General features: G+C 35.8%; 1 protein-coding gene and 1 long non-coding RNA gene across 20 annotated transcripts; one reads left to right on the forward strand and one right to left on the reverse strand.

Moving 5' to 3' along the window:
• Positions 1 to 4,623: 4,623 nt before the first annotated feature.
• Positions 4,624 to 5,958, forward strand: LOC140036158 (F-box protein At5g62510-like). Its single transcript, XM_072077458.1, has one exon. The coding sequence runs from the start codon at positions 4,624 to 4,626 to the stop codon at positions 5,956 to 5,958; it is 1,335 nt and encodes a 444-aa protein (XP_071933559.1).
• A 1,337-nt stretch (positions 5,959 to 7,295) lies between these two features.
• Positions 7,296 to 15,634, reverse strand: LOC140036897 (uncharacterized). 19 transcript variants are annotated; one of them, XR_011840471.1, is made up of 11 exons: positions 15,279 to 15,633; positions 14,880 to 15,000; positions 12,187 to 14,756; positions 11,468 to 11,566; positions 11,327 to 11,374; positions 10,285 to 10,332; positions 9,618 to 9,692; positions 8,551 to 8,672; positions 8,128 to 8,229; positions 7,870 to 7,951; positions 7,296 to 7,755 (listed from the first exon to the last, which is right to left on the reverse strand). It is a non-coding gene; the product is annotated as an uncharacterized lncRNA (long non-coding RNA). The 19 variants fall into 19 exon arrangements; XR_011840473.1 differs by having other exon boundaries at positions 7,870 to 8,672; positions 12,187 to 14,498; positions 14,648 to 14,730; XR_011840458.1 differs by having other exon boundaries at positions 7,870 to 8,672; positions 12,187 to 14,498; positions 14,648 to 14,756.
• Between the last annotated feature and the right edge of the window lie 2,740 nt (positions 15,635 to 18,374).

The following is an 18,374-nucleotide window of genomic DNA, read 5'->3' on the forward strand; positions in this document are numbered from 1 at the left end:
AGTTTTCCTACTCTCCAATTGAGTAGGTTAGACATACAGTGAAAAATTTTCGCCATAGTTCCTGTCTTGATCTCTGAGTGAGTAGTGTTCGTTGCAAGGAAAACATTTTTATTTTTCTGTTTGGAAAATTAGAAGACCTGTGGTACTTGGGATAGAATACGGTGATCGCGACTAAATCTCATGGGTCCGATCCTATCCCAAAAAAAAAAAAAAAAAACCTTCGTGTTTCAATTGTCAGAGCACGGTACAAGAAGAATGCAACAGGTCTTTTATATCAATACAATCAACACAAGCATAGTTTCAAGGGGGGTAAAAAGTAATTAACCCCATTTTCCAGTGGTAGCCTACTAGAGAGATTGCATGGAGCAGCCGCCAAAAATGCATAGTAGGGCGGAAGGCACGACATAGGATGAACTTCCCGACGATCTTCTGGCTAAGATATTACTATCAGCAATATTACTATAGGAGTGAAGACACTGTGCAAGTTAATGTGTGCATGCAAACAGTGGCGTAATCTTTTGTCCAAGAACAAAAGAACAAGAACGTCCAAGAAGACTCTACTCAGCGGCAGGAGGAACAAAGACTCTACTCAGCAGCAGAAGGACGTCCAAGAACAAAGACTCTACTCTAGGGTAGAGTATAGCTCCATATATCCACGATCTCTTTTCCGTCGAGCCGAGAAATATTTTCTACCCAATCTTTGAGTCCTGGCCCCTGTATTCGAAGCTCTTTCCCTGAATATTTCAGGGTACCAGTAAATCCTTGTAAATGGTCCAACCACAGCAGTCGAGCCTCTATACCATTTTTACATTGCTCTTTTATATTTTGCTGCTTCATCCAGTCGCGAGCTTCTCCGGTGAATGCAAATTTGTTTTTATCCTTATTCCATCTGGTTCGGCATATGAAGAATGACCCTCCAGTTGCATTTTCGGGGAGTTGGACGGGCATTGGTGGGTGAGGGTTGGGTTGCTGTACGCGTGGGAGTCTATCCGCCATGGGGTTTGAAGTCTGGGGATTTTAGGAGTTCTTAGCAGGAGTTCTTAGCTTAGCTGCTAGTTACTAAGGTTCTGTTTCCCGTCTTGGACTGCGTGGATATTTATAATGTCGTCGAGCTGAATCGGACTGCTAGGATAGGATAGAGCGCAGGAAAAAATCAAAGGCAGAGACAAAGGAAGACCATGCATTACTATTCTTTGAATACCCACTGATTTATGTAATCGGTCATATGGCATGACTATTCTTTGAATACAAACTGTGTTTTATCCGAATTTGAGCGTGATGTCTAATTTCCAATTAAAGCTAGTAGAAAGCTAAGGCTGGCAGGTCTGAAACGTGGGCATTGGGCTGGAAGTGGGTTCCAGTACTTTCCTGGCACCACGCCTAGGATGTGCCAGAGCATCATGGACGTACCACTTAGCGGAATAACAACTAACTCCACGTTAGTCTTACACACTAAAGGTCCCCAGTTCGATCCTGGGCAGCATCACGTTGCAGCCATGTTATTGCGTACTAACAAAATTGACGATTGAAATTGTTTTGGTTTTGGTGATTCGAAAACATTTTCATCTTTTTAAGATGTGATGGTGCAACGGTTAATACATTGGTTTTCTATTACAAAGGTCTTGAGTTCGAATCTTGATAGCTGCATTTTGTCATTGACCATTTGGTTCAGTGGTCATCAGTCATCACCCTCTTTGGTGATGCTGGAGGTCAGGGGTTCTACCCCTGCTTCCCTCAAATTTGCCACAATATGTGGCTGGTCTTAGTTGACCATCTCCCCTTACCCCTTCCCCCTAGATTAGGCTAGATTAGGTTATAGGACATCTACCGTTACCGACAAAAAAAAAAAAAAAAAACTAACTCCACCGCCTTATGGAATTAAATGTTTTTCTTTTTCTTGGATAAATATATGATTTAAATGTTAAATGCTGATTTGTAGAACTCTGACCAAGTAGGACTGAAAACAAGTCTCAACGATGCGGACAGAGGTATGTTTAAAATTAGTTTAAAGATTAAAAGTAACGTTTGAACTTAACTTGTGTTTGATAATATTTTGAAAGACATTTATCAAGTTTGGTTTGAAATTTTAGATGCATGTTCATGAAAAGTTTGTCTTGGCTATGGCTGAAAACAAGTTTCAACGAATCAAACAGAGGTATGTTCAAAATTAGTTTGAAAATTTAAAAAAAAAAATTGAACTTGATTTGTATTTGATAATTTTTTGAAAGAAACTGATCGAATTTGGTTTGAAATTTCAAATATATGTTCATGAAAAGTTTGACCGGGCTTGTCAAAATGTCAAATTCAAACACATACAATCAAAACTTGGCTTAGCTTGAAATTTGTGTTGCATTATATTAGATTTTCACACAAATTTGTTGCTTTTTGCCCTTAATTTTTGCTCTATGATATTTAAAAATCTATTATGATGAATTAAGGATGTGATTAAAGTCAATTTTGCATATTCAAGAAATCTGTTACGATGAGTTAGGGATGTGATTAAAATCAATTATACATATTTAAAAGACAAGAGTATTATATGCTTGCTATTTTATAAGATAAACAATAATATATAGGAAGAAAAGAAGCGGAATAAGGAAGGAAACTATAGGTATGTTTTTATGAAATTTACTTGCTTTATATTTTTCTGAACATATAGAGTCGAATATCGTGAAGATCGTGATTGGTTCGCTAATATTTTCGAGTTTGAAGTCATGTTCAAATTTGGATTGATACCTAAGCAAACAAGTTTGAGCGAATTTTAGTTCAAGTTGAGTTCAAATCGAGTACCAAACTATTTAATTCGATTTACAACTCTATGACCTAGAATCTAATTGCTGGTGCATTAAGAAACTGTTTTCGTATATGGATTTAAAAAAGGGCTTGCAAAGAGAGAACCACATGATGGATTTAATTTATGCTGGGGTGATTTTTATTGTGGCAGTTCTCTTGATTAAAAGCTCAAATTTGCGCGATACGATCTCAAATTTATGGAACCAGAAAACAAAAGGAAAAAGGTTAATAAATCACGGCAAAAGTGGTGCTTCTTAAGTTAAGGTTTGTCTAACGAATCCAATGAGTAGTTGTTAACACATCTATATTTCACCCAATTTACCATATATATGCAGGCTAATAATTACTAACTTTCCTCACATTTATACACTCACCTCCCCTCTAATTATAATAAAATTAAGGATAAATTACACTCACCTCCCCTCTAATTTTTTAGAAATGCTATACACCTCCCTTCTCAATTTTGAGATAATAGAGATTTACCTTCTAGATTACTATATATTATCAATCACTTCTCTTACCATTAACCAGATAACAAAATTTAACTCATCTTGCCATTCATACACTCATATGTTCTCAAACTGCCCCTTCAAAAAATATCTAGGTTTCATTCCAGAACATTCCCCAGAAACCTTGGGAAAACATGAAAGGGTTAAAGCTATTCAGCCATCATTTGCGTATTCATTTTCACATTGAAGTTTGAAACAACGAAAACTTATTTCCTTTCTAAATTTGCCATTGGCTAATTTCTTGACCACCTCTTAGAGAGTGTCCTGTTAAAAGTTAAACCTTGTCCAAGAAGAACCTTGGCTAGCTAATCGCACACCAGCATAATTTGATTTCGATTAGGAAGCCTGTAATTGAGTAATATTCAAAATTTTAAAATTAAAAAGGCAAAGAATAACCGGAAGCTTTGCAATTCAAGGCTTAAGCCAAGTAGAAGCAATGAAAACTAATAAAAAATAAAATAATTCCAAATCCGTTAAACTGGTCTACGATTCTGCAAGCACAGTATTCGAACTGCATTCAAGAAGATCAACCACAATATTGACCCCTGATTTGGTCAAACTTCTCGGGGGGAAGCGTAGTTATATATTAACACTAAAAAGAAAATTACTAATATCATGAACTTGTGAGTTGGGACGTCGATTCAGAAAGGACACTAATCTCTACACAACTAATGCTGGAGAGATTTTCGGCTAAGTGATCTCAGTGATGCACTGGATAACTAATCCTGAAGAGATTTTCGGCTAAGTGATTGATTCTGCGTATTAAAGATGGCATCTTTAATGTTTATCGAAGATGGGATCTTTAATACTTATCAGTTAGTATTTAATAAAGTCTCAAGGAAAGAAACATTTTTATTTTTCTGTTTGGAAAATCAGAAGACCTGTGGAACTTGGGATCGAATACTAGTCTCAGTGATGCGCTAGATAACGAATCTTAGAGAGATGTTCGGCTAAGTGATTCAGAAAGGGGACACTAATCTCAGTAGTACGCTGGATAACTAATCTTGAAGATTTTCGGCTAAGTGATGGATTCTGCGTATTAAAATGGGATCTTTAATGCTTATCGGTTAGTATTTAATTTCATCTCAAAGAAAGAAACCTTTTTATTTTTCTGTTTGAAAAATAAGAAGACGTATGCTACTGGGGATAGAATAAGGTGATCGCGACTAAATCTCATGGCTCCGATCCTATCCAAAAAAAAAACCCTTTATGTTTCAATTGTCAGAGCACCAGGTTTTTCAGTATCAACACAAGCATAGTTTCAAGGAGGGTGAAAAGTAATTAACCCCATTTTCCAGTGGTAGCCGACTACAGAGATTGCATGGAGCAGCCGCCAAATATGCTTTGGGCGGAAGGCAGGACATGGGATGATCTGCCTGACGATCTTCTGGCTAAGATATTACTATCAGAATTTATTGGAGTGAAGACTCTGTGCAAGTTAAGGTGTGTATGCAAACAGTGGCGTAATCTTTTGTCGGACCCTCTTTTCCAAAGTTTACACTATGAGCTCTCCAAGAAACATCCTATGCTATTGGTTTTGGATACCTATACCTTTGATGACAGAGACATAATTTACTTCACGAATTTGGATTTAGATGATGGTCAGGAAGATCCAACTGCCGGCAACAATGAGATTATGACGATTAGCACTGGCATTAGTCATATTGATGGCAGGCTTCGAATGTTGTCATCATCTTCAGTGGCCCGTGGTCTAGTGTGCTTAGCCAATTCACACAGATATTTTCTGTGTAACCCTAGCCTCAAAGAGTTAATCACGCTACCAGAGCCCACCGTTGGGCGCCTCTATGTCGACGGAGGGGGTTTCGGATTCATTGACACCAGGAATGAATATATCGTGATCCACTTGATTGCTCCCAAACCCAGCGGGCCAAGCCCTATCATTGGTTGTGAGATCCTGAGAATCTCGGCCACCGTTTCTGCTGCTGGTGCTGGAGATACTAATAATGTCAATAGTAGTAGTAGTGGTATATTATTAGGGGGATCATGGGAAAAGATTGGTAGCAAGTGTCCTTATCAGATCGATGCTGTTGATCTGGAAGGTTGGGGAATTTTCGTAGATGGTATCTTTTACTGGAGAGTGGAGACAGAAGACGGCAACGATATTCGCATCTTATCCTTCAATTTGGATGAAGAAAGATTTGAAGATGTTCCCCGGCCACCGGCTAGAGGGCTATTAAACGGGATCCTAGATGATTACTGTAGGTTTCCAAGTTTGGTGGAATTGAAAGGAAACCTTTGTTTGGTGGATCCATATGCAGCAACTATAGAACCCACTTCCATGGTGGATATATGGGTGCTGACAAAGGATAAGTATCAGGAGACCACCACGACATCATCATGGATAAAAGAGTTGAGCATTCCATTGCCAGGTTTTGACTATCAATTTCATGATATTGATGTTGTCGGGGATGTCGATGGCGATGGTAGCTTACTAATTTACACGACTTGGCATCCGATGGAGAACGGACTCACGTGGCAACCGAATGTTTGGCGCTACAGCCCCCAGCATAATGAATTTAGGAAATTGAAAAGCTTGAAAAGCTTTGACATTCCAGGGGGTGAAGCCCCTTTGTTCTGCCTCCACACCGATAGCTTCTTCTCAGTTCGAAATAGACGAGATACGGATTCAGATTAGTATAATAATGATTAGTAGTTAGATGTGCATGTCTCGACCAGCCGCACTCTCTTCTGTTTCTACACGTGCGGCGGAAGGATTCACGTCAAGGATTATCCTTTGAGAAAGTACAATTCGTGATTAACTTTCTCCAACACCCTGCACTACTTCTTTGCTTTTTCACGATACTCTTCCTGTCATGTGATCTTGCAATATTTTCTTTATTACTGATGCAGCGTTTTCCTTGTTACCATACCTTCCATTAATGATATCGTACTTGTCCTTTACCAATGTTTTTTCCTTGGATGTCTTCTAAGAATATAATTAAAAGAGAAAGGCAAGAAAGCCTATACTGGCTCATGCTCATTCGCTGCTACAGGTACTGCAGATTAAAAGAGAAAGGCAAGAAAGCCTATACTGGCTCATGCTCATTCGCTGCTACAGGTACTACTGCAGTAGCAGTTCCTAGAAGCTGCAGTTGTCAATAAAGTCACATTTTTTAATCCTCAAAATTTGTTGTAGAAAATTCCAAAAATGGCCATATTGCTTTAAAATTAGTAGTACTTGTTGAGCCCGATTGTTATATCTCAGAAGCACTGAATTGACCTAAAATTTGAGAATCACCTTCATTCAATTGCTCATTGCATGGTTACGTTCCACTGTTCCCTTCTCCTCGTTCACTTCATTAATTCATCCTAAACACTCGAGATCCTTGCCCCTTTAATCTTTCTTCTTTATACCCAGTAAGAACTCGAAAAGGCAAGGTTCCGTTAACACGCAAACATGCATAGTGAAACACTGAACAAGGAGGAGTCAAATAGTTGTTAACCAAAACCACCCTACAAGAATATTCTCGCTTTAAGTAATTGCTATCGGGAAAAAATTCCATGATCACTTAAAAATCACGCAAATGAATTCTATAGCGCCGTTGAATTAATACTAGGAGGGTACACACCGCGCGACGCGCGGTGAGGTTATATGAGATTGCCATGCCCCATCGAATGAGATTATTCTAGTACAAAATAAAAGGAGGAAAACACTAAGAGAAAGCTAAATAATATGATATTAAAGCCAGTAGCAGATACATGCCTATTTCAATATCAATAACAATGTTCTATAACTTATTACATTTGTCTTGATTGTTTATATATTAGGAAAATTTTTATAAGTGATATAATGTACAACATTTTGGAATTAGACAACTACGATTAAAGAAGACAAATTATTAAACTGGAAATACAATTCAAAATCCAAGAAGAATTGGTGCTAGAATGTGTATTCAAGGTTGTAATCTATCTTCCCCCCCCCCCCCCCCCCCCCTTTGGTAGATTTAACTAATTGAAATTGCAATAAAAAAATGCCTTCGGAATGAAAGAATGTGATAAATTCCATATTCAAGCATTCTTGTCTCATTATTTCCTATCAAGAGATAGTAGCACTCAGTGAAGGCAAGGCCTCGAATAGCAACTACCTATTAACGACGGAGCCTGATCTTCCTCTTCAATGTTGTATGCAACTATCACGATTGGAGACTTCCTAGTATCGTTTCAAAATATCCTTGAACCATGCGATGTTTTAGGCAACCAAAAGCAATTGCGAATACAGAAGTTTCCCCTCTTAAATACCATACACCAACAGATAGAAATATGAGATCCAAAACTCCAATCATGTTTAGGAGAAAAATATCCGCGATCAAATTCCATCCCCTCTACAATGTGCAGGCTATTTTTACCATAGCTCCATGTCTCACTTCTTCTTAATTCTCTTCCTACTTTTGAAAAGAGTCAGAAGTCCTGTTTCCTACTGCATAATCATTTCCTGTACTAACAATAGCAATATTTACAAAATCATGACCGGCAAACCTACAATCATCAGAAATTTAAAACTTAAAATGATTTTTCTTCTTGCAATAGTACAAAGATGGCAAATTACCTCCCTGATGCCAATTTGAGTTCTGAAACAAGCATTTTGGTAGTTTTATCAAATCCCATATGAGAGCTGAATATGTTTCATCCTGGAAAAAAAAAACAATGAAAAGTGAAAATGGAACATTTTAAATTGCTTTGACACAATAATGGCAATTTCAAAAGCAATTGATAGCGGTAGCAAAGTCACCTTTAACTTTGATAACTTTAATTAAAGAGAGCAATGTAGACAACAATAAAAAATAGGTCAAATTAGAGATCGGACAAAAATAAATTGGAGCTAAGATGAGAACAAATTCAGCAACATTTGCACCATCCTGCCTCGCTAATTTAACTCCCACATACTCCAAGGCATCCTCCAATCAATCTGTTCTGCGCAAGTAAATTACATGAAGTGCAAATAACAATCTAAAAGATTTAGAAGAAAACAAGAAGCAAATAGCACCTTCTTCCATTAAAAGTATGAGAATAACTGACATAGCCAAATATAAGACGAAGAAAATTTTTAAGACATCATGTTGTGGAATCTACCATAAGGTCACCTCAAAGTGAAATAAGTAGATTGCTTGAACTGATGCAAACGCTATGATTGTTGCTTAGTAAAAAAACAACAAACTTGCTAGCAATTTCAGCACTAATATTGCTTGTACATATCAAATACACTGATATACCATGTAAGACTTGTTACCTGTTTAAAACACTTTCAGTATCTTTAACAATCTTGGGATGTAATTTAATGTGCAACACCAAAATTCTTCCTTTTGGTCCCGAAGTTACTCCAACTACTTTTGCCACGAAGTCTACACATGCCTGCACAATTAACAAGAAAACTTTACTAATCATTCATCACTTAAAAATATTATACAAGAAATAAGTAATAGATGTAAACCAGAAGCTTCTCCAACGCTGAACCATTATGGTTAAAATAGAGTTCTTTAGCCATAGCTATTGCATTTAGCATAGAACTTATAGTTTCAATTAAAGCTACAATACGGTTCATACATGAACATTGATGGCTAGGGATAAACAGTACGCCTATGTTTTTCGTTTTGCTTCGTCATCATGAAAGTTTGTTAAAATAAAAAAAAAAAAATCATCTAGTTATATATATGATCAATCATCATCAACAACCCTTTTAAAATCAGGGTTCAAGGTTCCAAGAATAAGAACCATTGAGACAGTTTTTAAGATGACCTTAGAGGGGGCACTTTTTAAAAAATTGATAAACAAGACCTATGAGACAGTGAAATAAAAATATCTTGCACAAAGCCTTTTTTTTCCTTTTCCGTTGGGGTGCTGTATGAATAAGTGTATCTAAACATTCATAAGATAATTAGTTGAAAGTTAATTATAAATATACCCATAATTGTGTTGTATATAACATGAATATGATAATTACTACCAACTTTTGGAAAACATAAATCAAGTATGAAAAGCCAAAATCAGTTTGAAACATATAACTTGTTTCTGTTCATAGTAGAAAAATGAAAAATAAAATGCACAGCAGACATAGCAACCTCCTTGGGAATAGAAATAGCTCTTCTGTGACATGCAATATTGTATCTGACTGTAAGGATAGCAAGCAAAGAAGCTTTGCATGGCATATAGTGCAAATTAAATCAGAATTTGATTTCTTTCTTCTTCTTTTTTTTGCCGAGTCAAGTACACAATAGGGGAGAAAAGTGGATTTCATTTGAAAAAATACATCACCATAAAATAATAATAAAAAGAAACATGGTAATTAGAATAATATACCTTTCTTATATAGAAAGACATGATTAAACATCTTTCAGCCTTTTCTGTCCTCCAAAGGTCAAGAACGACATCAATCTTCCATGAAAATAGAAGTGAATGAGATGGTAGTGTTTTCATAGTACAGAGAGAAAAATGTTGCTAAAGACCAGAACATAGCAATAAAATTTCTCTCAAAGGATGACCAATCCTCTCAAATGTCCCAAATAATAGTAACATCATCTTCAAAATAACCTTCTTAACTTTTCCATTTTTTGTAAGGGCTTATGCAATCCAACATCACTATAAAAACATCTTTTTTGAAGAATATTTTAGATTGTGATCTTGCAACAAAATTATAACGGACAATCTCTTTTTCAGCTAAAGCAAGGCCAACCATTTCTTTGAAGATGAATAGAGGCATAAAATTTTGACAAGCTGCCTTCCTTGAAATAAGTCAATATTCATTCCCAAAACTTTTTGTCTTTTGTGCAAGCAACCTTATAATTTCAATATATTTTCACTACCAGAAAGGTTTTACACCAATATGGAATAAAGCCAATTAAAATAAGAAAAAGTGAATAACTCCAAAGACCCCAAGACCTGCCATGTTTACATTGACTGATTGGAAAGGTCCAATGTCTCAAGCGATTTGGTGATTGGTAAATGAAAGGTAATAAACAAATTATACCTTAGCATCAACTTCCAAAGAATTGATGTAGAGTTAGTTACTTGGATCCTACAATGAGAACCAAGAAAGCCAAAATAAGTCTTACAAACCAGACAAATGCTAGGAAAATACAGTGTTATATTACCAACTTAAAGGTACCTTTGGTGACATCTAGTTGAAGATACAAAGTTGCTCTATCAATTTGCAATCATCAACATGCCTTATATGCATGTTCTTTCCCATGTTAAGATTCATCTCACTCTATTGGCCAATTAAGTTCCATTCTACGTTTTTTGTCTAACTTGATAACATATTTAGAATTAAACAGTCACAGCAATACAACTCAGCAAGAAAACCCACCAAGCACAAGTTATATGATACATGATAGAAAACTTACTATTATTAATTGTTTAGTAAGGAAATAAAGGAGTATAAATTCCAAATTTCTAGTACTAACTTTTACATATGAGTTATGAAGGTTAATAACATGTGGATCCCTTGTATACATTTGATCAAACAACTACATGACAATGCGGGGTAGAATTGCTAACATGCACAACTTAGTCATATCCGTTTTCTTTTCTGTGAGAAAAACTACCTCACTCGTAAGTGCTTTAAAAGCCATCATATGGGAAGAATGATCAAAAAGGTTGAAAGAAAAATGGATCACGCAATAGCTTAACAAGTGAAAGCTAGATCAAGAATCAAGAGGGTTGATCATTTCAGAACTAACTGAAACATAAAGGGAACAAAATAGGAGCTCAAACAACTGAACAGGAGCTGAAAAAAATTCAGTATTCATTGTCAAGAAATCATCAAACTACACTATATTCACTCATATTGAAAATCAATAAGATACCAATACCACTAATGAGTAAATACGATTTGTCTTGATGACTATATATTATAAATACAGTACGTAAAAATATTAAATTTTTTTCAAATTTCATAATTTCAGGAAAACAAGTAGCATTCTCCTCACTGAAACTCTAACTTTAGTCACCACAAATGAACAATTTAAGGAATAACAATTGAAATTATGGTAAAAAGGAAAGCAAAAAACCTGTAATAATGAAAAAGCAATAAGTGATAAAGTCCTATGTAACCTCTTCTGCAAAGAGCAAAGGAAAAGGGGTTTAACATTTAGAGTACAAACTGCAATAAAATACACATGAACAGAAGAAGGTACAATCAAACTACTCACTAATTTTACACAAAGTAAGCTGGATACGGTATTGAGTTGTGCTGCTATATTCTGGAGTAGTTCTTGGAAAGGACAAAAGAAAATTTCCAAATTTTGGACCTGCAATATCAAAAAATTATACATTAGACGACAAAATCGAGGGAAAAAAATCATTTAAAGGCATCGGATTGACAAAAATCGAAAAGAAACAAGCTGTGAATTTAAACAATTCTTCACATAGAACTTATCCAGAATAATGCTATGATTAGGCTCTCAGCAAATTGGAATTGGAATAAATTGAGAAATCAAAGATAAAAATTTAGTTCGTCAGTTGACCACTCATCGTAGATATCGCTTTGGAAAAAGAAACAACGAAGAAAAAAGATTCTTGACCTCGACAGAAAGAAAGTACACCAATCAATTTCGGAAGTTTATTTTGTCGCGTTCTACACCAATCAATTTAACAAATTACCTATGATTTTTATTTTACTTCAAAAGTTTATTTACTTTTTAACCCCCAAACACACAAACAAGTCTTTTTACTACTTCTTTTCCCTTAAAAAAAAGTTTCAGAAAGACGTACAAAAACAAATATGTTTCAGACAGAAAAAAACACGAGACAAAATAAAACAGATAAAAAGGAAATTGGGAACATGAGTTAAACAAATAAAAAATGCAAAGTCAGGTGAGAAAAAGAATTAAGAGCCTCAAAGATGGGGAAAATCATGGAAAACACTCACTCTGATCCGGAGTCATCTTTGAGAAGCATTAGAGAAACATACAACCTTCCACCTTCTTTTTCAAACAAACAAATGCAGATGTGATTGATGGGAGAAGGTTACCTGCTCCCAACTTTTCAGTGATGGTAGCGGGTTCCCTTTTCTCCACTCCTTTCATTAACCACCCAACTCCCTCTCTCTAACCCTTTACTTTCTCTTTCTTCTCGTCTTCTTCCTCATCCTCACAAAGAAAACTGCACTTTTTCTCTCTTCAATTTCTTTAACATATATATAAAAGGACAAATGCCATGGCTCAAAAGGGATGATTGTTTTGCTGATGTGGCCAATCGTTATTGGCTGGAGTGTGTTCGTCCATCTGTCTATTCTGTTCTATACTTAGTACCTAAAGTCAGTAAACTTTTCAATAATAACTTCTTCTTCTACATGACAGACCAAAACTGTCCTAAGACATTGGCACAAGTACAAATTTGAAAAACTACTGATAGAAGAGTTGTATCTAAAAGCATCCCAATTTAATCACCAATAAAACCCAACCAGAGCCTTTCACATGAAAAACAAACAGCTCTGCATTTTTAGAACCACTGTTAATTCTAGAATTGTGAAAACAAAATGACTATAGCCCATGAGACATAAACAAGATGACAAAAATAACAAGTATCCCCGTGAAAAAAACTCAAAGCAAGAAGCACTCTCAAATTGAGACCTAAACAAACGCAAGCAATTTGAAAGAATTGACAGAACTGCAACAATGTATACATTTTCAAAATCACAATCAGTTAGTCCTCGGATGCTAGATTGCTAATCACTTGAGACAAATAAACCAGCCAATTAATGGGCCCCAGAAAGCACGATAGTCAACACCCTTAACTATGTACACTGATAGGCATTAGTTAGTGAAAATTAAAAGCACAAGTCTTCACAAAAATTAAAAACAAATACAAAAAGGCGTATAATTAGACATTTAATAAAAACAGAATTTAACTTAAAAAAGTAGATGGATGTAATAGAAGTTAGACAAGGAAGAATCCATCTTCCTTGAAGCGTATACATCTAACAATAATTCACGAGTATGCAGCAAAGCTACTCAGCATTCATCTATTAACTAAAATCAGGATACTAAATCCAACAATGACTCATGTATATAGAGAACTGAAATACTGCTCCGGACATTATTATGTGGCACAATTAAACTAACATGAGAGTATAAGTCAACTTATCCGGAAAACTAAATTCCAATTTGTCAAATTACAAAAGGAACAAATTTGCGCTTTTTACCAAGCACAACTACCATCTAGGACTCTGGAACAATATGAATGAATAGCCAAGAACCATCAGACTTAAATAAGGACTATGAAAAGAAAACAGCCATATAGCAATAGAAAAGGACATGATGCAAGAAAAACGTTGATGCAAAGCAGAGACACTTCCAATCTATGACCACAACAAGTGAGCGATCTAAAACATTCTTGACAGTGATTGATCAATAATCAACATGGTTAAGAGATCACAATCAAGTAAAAAGACAGTACCCCTGCAAAGTTACAAGTCTTCCCAGATGATTAAATAGCAGAAGTTTGAAAGATAAAATCACTCTCCAACGATGACCACAAAAGAAAAGCAGCCTCAAATTCTTCACTTGATCTATTGCGCCAATGTAAAAAGCACAAGCATCACAAATTCACAATCTACTAAAGTCATTAAATAGCATAGCTTAATGTCTAGTCACTCTCAAACTATGAGCACAAACAGCAAGCAACTTAAAGTATTCATTTTACTAATAAATCAAGCAAAAGTGAGATATCACTACAACAGTAGCTACTAAAAAGTGTCAAAATCTAAAACTAACTCCTCCAATGTAATAGTACATGACCAAAACTGACAAACCATAAAAATTAAAAATTAAAAACAAAAGATTTTGCACATAACTTCCCCTTCTATATCACCTGTTTTCGAAATTATCAAACAAATCAAATGATCAGAGGCACATTAAAAATCTCGGATTTGAAGCTACTGAAAATCATAAAAATCCTAAAACCCTGATCCACCAAGTAAAGTTACATATCCTAGGAAACCTAATCAAGATTTATGCCGAAAAACCTAATCTGCCAAGCAAAGTTATAGATCCTAGAACACCATAATCGAGATTTAACCCTGAATCACTTTGTGTAATATAGCAATCTTAAACCCAAATTTTCATAAATTCAAATTTAATCTAAAAAAATTCTATGCCAATAAACTAAATTCCCATCTCCCAAAATTCTGAAGTCCATAAATCTGTAACAAAACAAATCAAAAAGTTACCCGTTTCCGCTCTGGGAAAAAACAAGAAAAAGATCATTTAGTCAGAAAAGATTAGCAATACTGAGAAAATAAATTGATAAAATTCAAACACCATTTAGAAAAGAAAAATAAAAGAATTAAAGATATCAGTAGATATCATTCACCTGAATGTTCAACTAACATTTAAACAAGTCAAAGCCCATTAATTTACGCCTTCCTTTTGCTGCACTTTTGAGAGGCCGAAACGCATAGCTGATCCCCCATCTGAATACAGGAAAAACCCCAAAAATCTGTATAAAACATTCAAGAACAACCATGTATCAAGTATTTCTGATGAAATATTTATTAGAAAGAACGAATTGAATTTCAATAAGGAAAACAAAAAATTAGTGAAACGAATAGCTTTAGTTTACCTGAATCTTCAATTGGCATTTGTACAAATCCAAAAGCCCTGAATTTGCGTCTTTCTTTCTCCGCCATTTTCACACACAGAAACACACACCCAATCCCTATCTCCTCTTCTGGAAACAAATGCTACACAAATAATTTGTGGAAAACAAGAACTTGTTCAAAGAAAACTCTACAAATCTTGGAAAAAAATAAAATTGGGCCCAATTTGAACGTTATAATTTGGGAAACATATAAAAAAAAAAGCACAGAAATTTTGAAATGGCAGAGAGATAGGGAGAGAGATGGTAATATCAGCTTTGATGAGAGAAATGAAGGAGAAAAGGGCGGAGGGAATATGAGAGTTTATATAAGTAGATGGGGTTTTGAGAAGTACAATCAAGTAATTTAAAAAAAAAACTCACCGATGATGATGATGCTGAGAATTTCTGAGAAGGGGAGTACATGGAGTTTAAAAGGAGAAGCAATCTTCATTTTTTTCCTTTTATGATAGATTACCCGAGAATGAGATGATGAGACTGGCAGGGAAGGAGAGGTAGAAGGACTCTGGAGATGGAAGCGTAGAAGTCTGGAAGAAATTAGTTGGAGAAAGAGGAGAAAAATTTTTGACGTCTGTCACAAGTATCTCGAGCCCATTCCCATTGTGATTGTCACTGAAAAAGCCGGAAACACGTAACCTCTCACTGAAAAAGTCGGGAGCAAGTAACCTAATTGCCTTACCCCGGGCTAGATCACGCGGTCTGTGGCTGCTTCCGGCAGGGGTCAAACCTCACTTAATGCCTAGATGCGATTGGGGTGGTGTTGTACTCCAGACGCAGGGGATTAGTCGGGCCGCCTTCGGGTCTTGACCCGGACACTCCTGTGTTGACAAAAAAAAAAAAAAAAGTAACCTAATTTGCCCAATCAAATCAATTGAATCTGTGGTTTAAAAAAAGGTCACCTGCAGAACACGTGATGATAAACAAAACCATGGGATTAAAAAATTTTGGACGAACACCCTCCAACCAATCACATTTTGCCACATCACCAATAATACACACTCTTGAGGCATGGCATTCCCTCTTTTATACATATGCTAGTAAACGTACAGTTAGATGAATACGTTAAAGGGGATTATAGAATTTCACTTGAACGCATCATTATTAGAAATCAAATTAAGGAGAAAAATAACCAAACAAAAAAAAACTGAAAGACACTCCATAGACAATGCAATGGACACTCATCAGTGGCTTCCACGATCAAAAGTTTCAAATGTATGGTGTAGTGTAGGTCCTTATGTCTATTAGATATAGATATTAACGTAAAAAATATTAACATATAGTTATACGACAAATTACTTAGAATATAGGTAAGAAAAAAAAGTCGGACACTTATTGATCTGACACATGCCGGATATAAATCTATTGTTGCCGAACTGACACAGCCCGGCACCTAACACCAAATTTTTTTTAAAAAAAGATGTCAGATACCGGGCAGACACAACCTGTCACTTGACCGAATTTTTTTTTTTAAAAACATGGCACAGCCCGGCACCTGACCAAATTTTTGAGCTTTTAAAAAGCTGGCAGAGCTACAGAATTCCTAAAGGTAAGAATCCCTGCCTGTGTCAGACCTTGTTACAACTATTATGGAATTTTTTTTTTTTACTAATTAGAAAAAACTAGGATCTGGCGAAGTAATGGAGAAATGTTCTGATTAGTCAGCTATAAAAAATTGCAAAGAATATATGGCATCTCCTCCAGATAGTTTAATTACCCTTTGATCTTTACAAACCATTACATGGCACGTCTTGGAAAGTCGAAGTTGCCGCTGAGTTCACTTACGTGTGCTTTCCCCAATGGTTTGAAAATCAGCATCAAGAATTGGGGGAGATGTAATTGAAGAACATTAGTGGTGGCTAAACGCAGTATCTCAACTTTGAGAGGATAAATAAAGCAGATTCCTATTTAATTTCTAGGTGTTTTATTGGAGTCAAATTTGGGATTGTTCTCTTATTTGGTTAGTGTTGCTTTATTAGCTAATTTCTTGTTTACCAAGTATTTTATAATTGATGCATTATTTGGACCAAATATTAAGGAAAGATCACTTTTGCAATGCATGTGCCGAACAATGTGTAGATTCCCCAAAAATGTTTTGAGTGTACTTAAATACTAAGAAATATACCGCAGGAGAGGGATGAATTCAATGTTACACATTTGTCATGTATATATATACATACTAATAATTATTAGCTTCTCTTGCATTTATATATTTTTCTATTTAATCTTACATACTTTTTCTTGTATTTATTTATCTTTTCTAATTAATCTTATATTTTAAAAAATATGATACCTGAAATATATCCTAACTAATATTTAATTAGATTAATTGTTAGATCTACATGCAGGATTTGATTTCTTCTTTCCAGCCATTCTCATACTACTGTTCAATTAAAGGATGTTTCCTAGTTCTCTTGCTCCTTTAATTCGGTGTCTTTCGCTCAATAGACGCATTTTGGAGATTAGGCCTGGTACTTACCTTCTATACGTGCTTAGTACAAATGCATGGAACTGTTTCTTCAATCTGTTGGCAATACCTCTAGTTTTTGTCCCCTCAAACCTTTTTCCTATTCTGTTTTAACCAATCTCAGGATACATATAAGGCGGATGGTAAAACTATATTTAAATATAGTCCTCAAACAAAGAAACTACACATTGGAAAGTGGAAGATGCTGCTAAGTACGGTCATGTATATAGTGGTGTCAGGTGCCGGGCTGCCATGTTCTAAAAAAAAAAAATTGGATCAGACAGCTCAGCACCTGATATCTTTTTTTAAAAAAAAATTTTGGTGTCAGGTGTCGGTTGTGTCAGTCCAGCAACAATAGATTTATACCCAACATGTATCAGATCAACGACTGTCCGATTTTTTTTTTCTTACCTATTTTCTAAGTAATTAGCCCAGTCTCCCACACTGGCTAACTGGTCTAGTACTAGTAGGCTAGCACTCACACTAGTGCTGCCCTTCTTGCTTCCACAGTTCCACTCAGTCACTTCTCCCATCTGCTCTCATATCTCTCACAATCTTGATTTATCAGTAGCCTAGCCTGCTAAAGATCAGTAGTGACTAGTATTAGAGAGGCACGGAGCTAAACTGAGATTCCAAAATTAACTTGATAGCCCGGCAGCCACCCTCCAAGCCATATAAGATATTCCTTGGACTTAAGGAAAGGGAGATGGATACGGATGTCTTTGCAATTGATGATCTTTTGGACCTTTCCCAAGACCAACCTTTCATTTCTTTGTACTCCCTCCTCCTCTGCTAGCACCACCGCCGCATCCACCCCTTCCATCACCGGCTCATATGGTAGCCACCACCATTTCTCTTACCTAAATTACAATCCCATCACCCCCATCACTAGTAAAATATTATACTCCCTCACCACCACCATCACCTTCGCCGACCAAAGTAAAGTGTAGACTGGCCTGCCAATGCATTCTAATAAAAGAGTATGAACTAGCCAA

The sequence above is a fragment of the Coffea arabica genome, chromosome 2e (assembly GCF_036785885.1).
Source record: "Coffea arabica cultivar ET-39 chromosome 2e, Coffea Arabica ET-39 HiFi, whole genome shotgun sequence".
Classification (NCBI taxonomy): domain Eukaryota; kingdom Viridiplantae; phylum Streptophyta; class Magnoliopsida; order Gentianales; family Rubiaceae; genus Coffea; species Coffea arabica.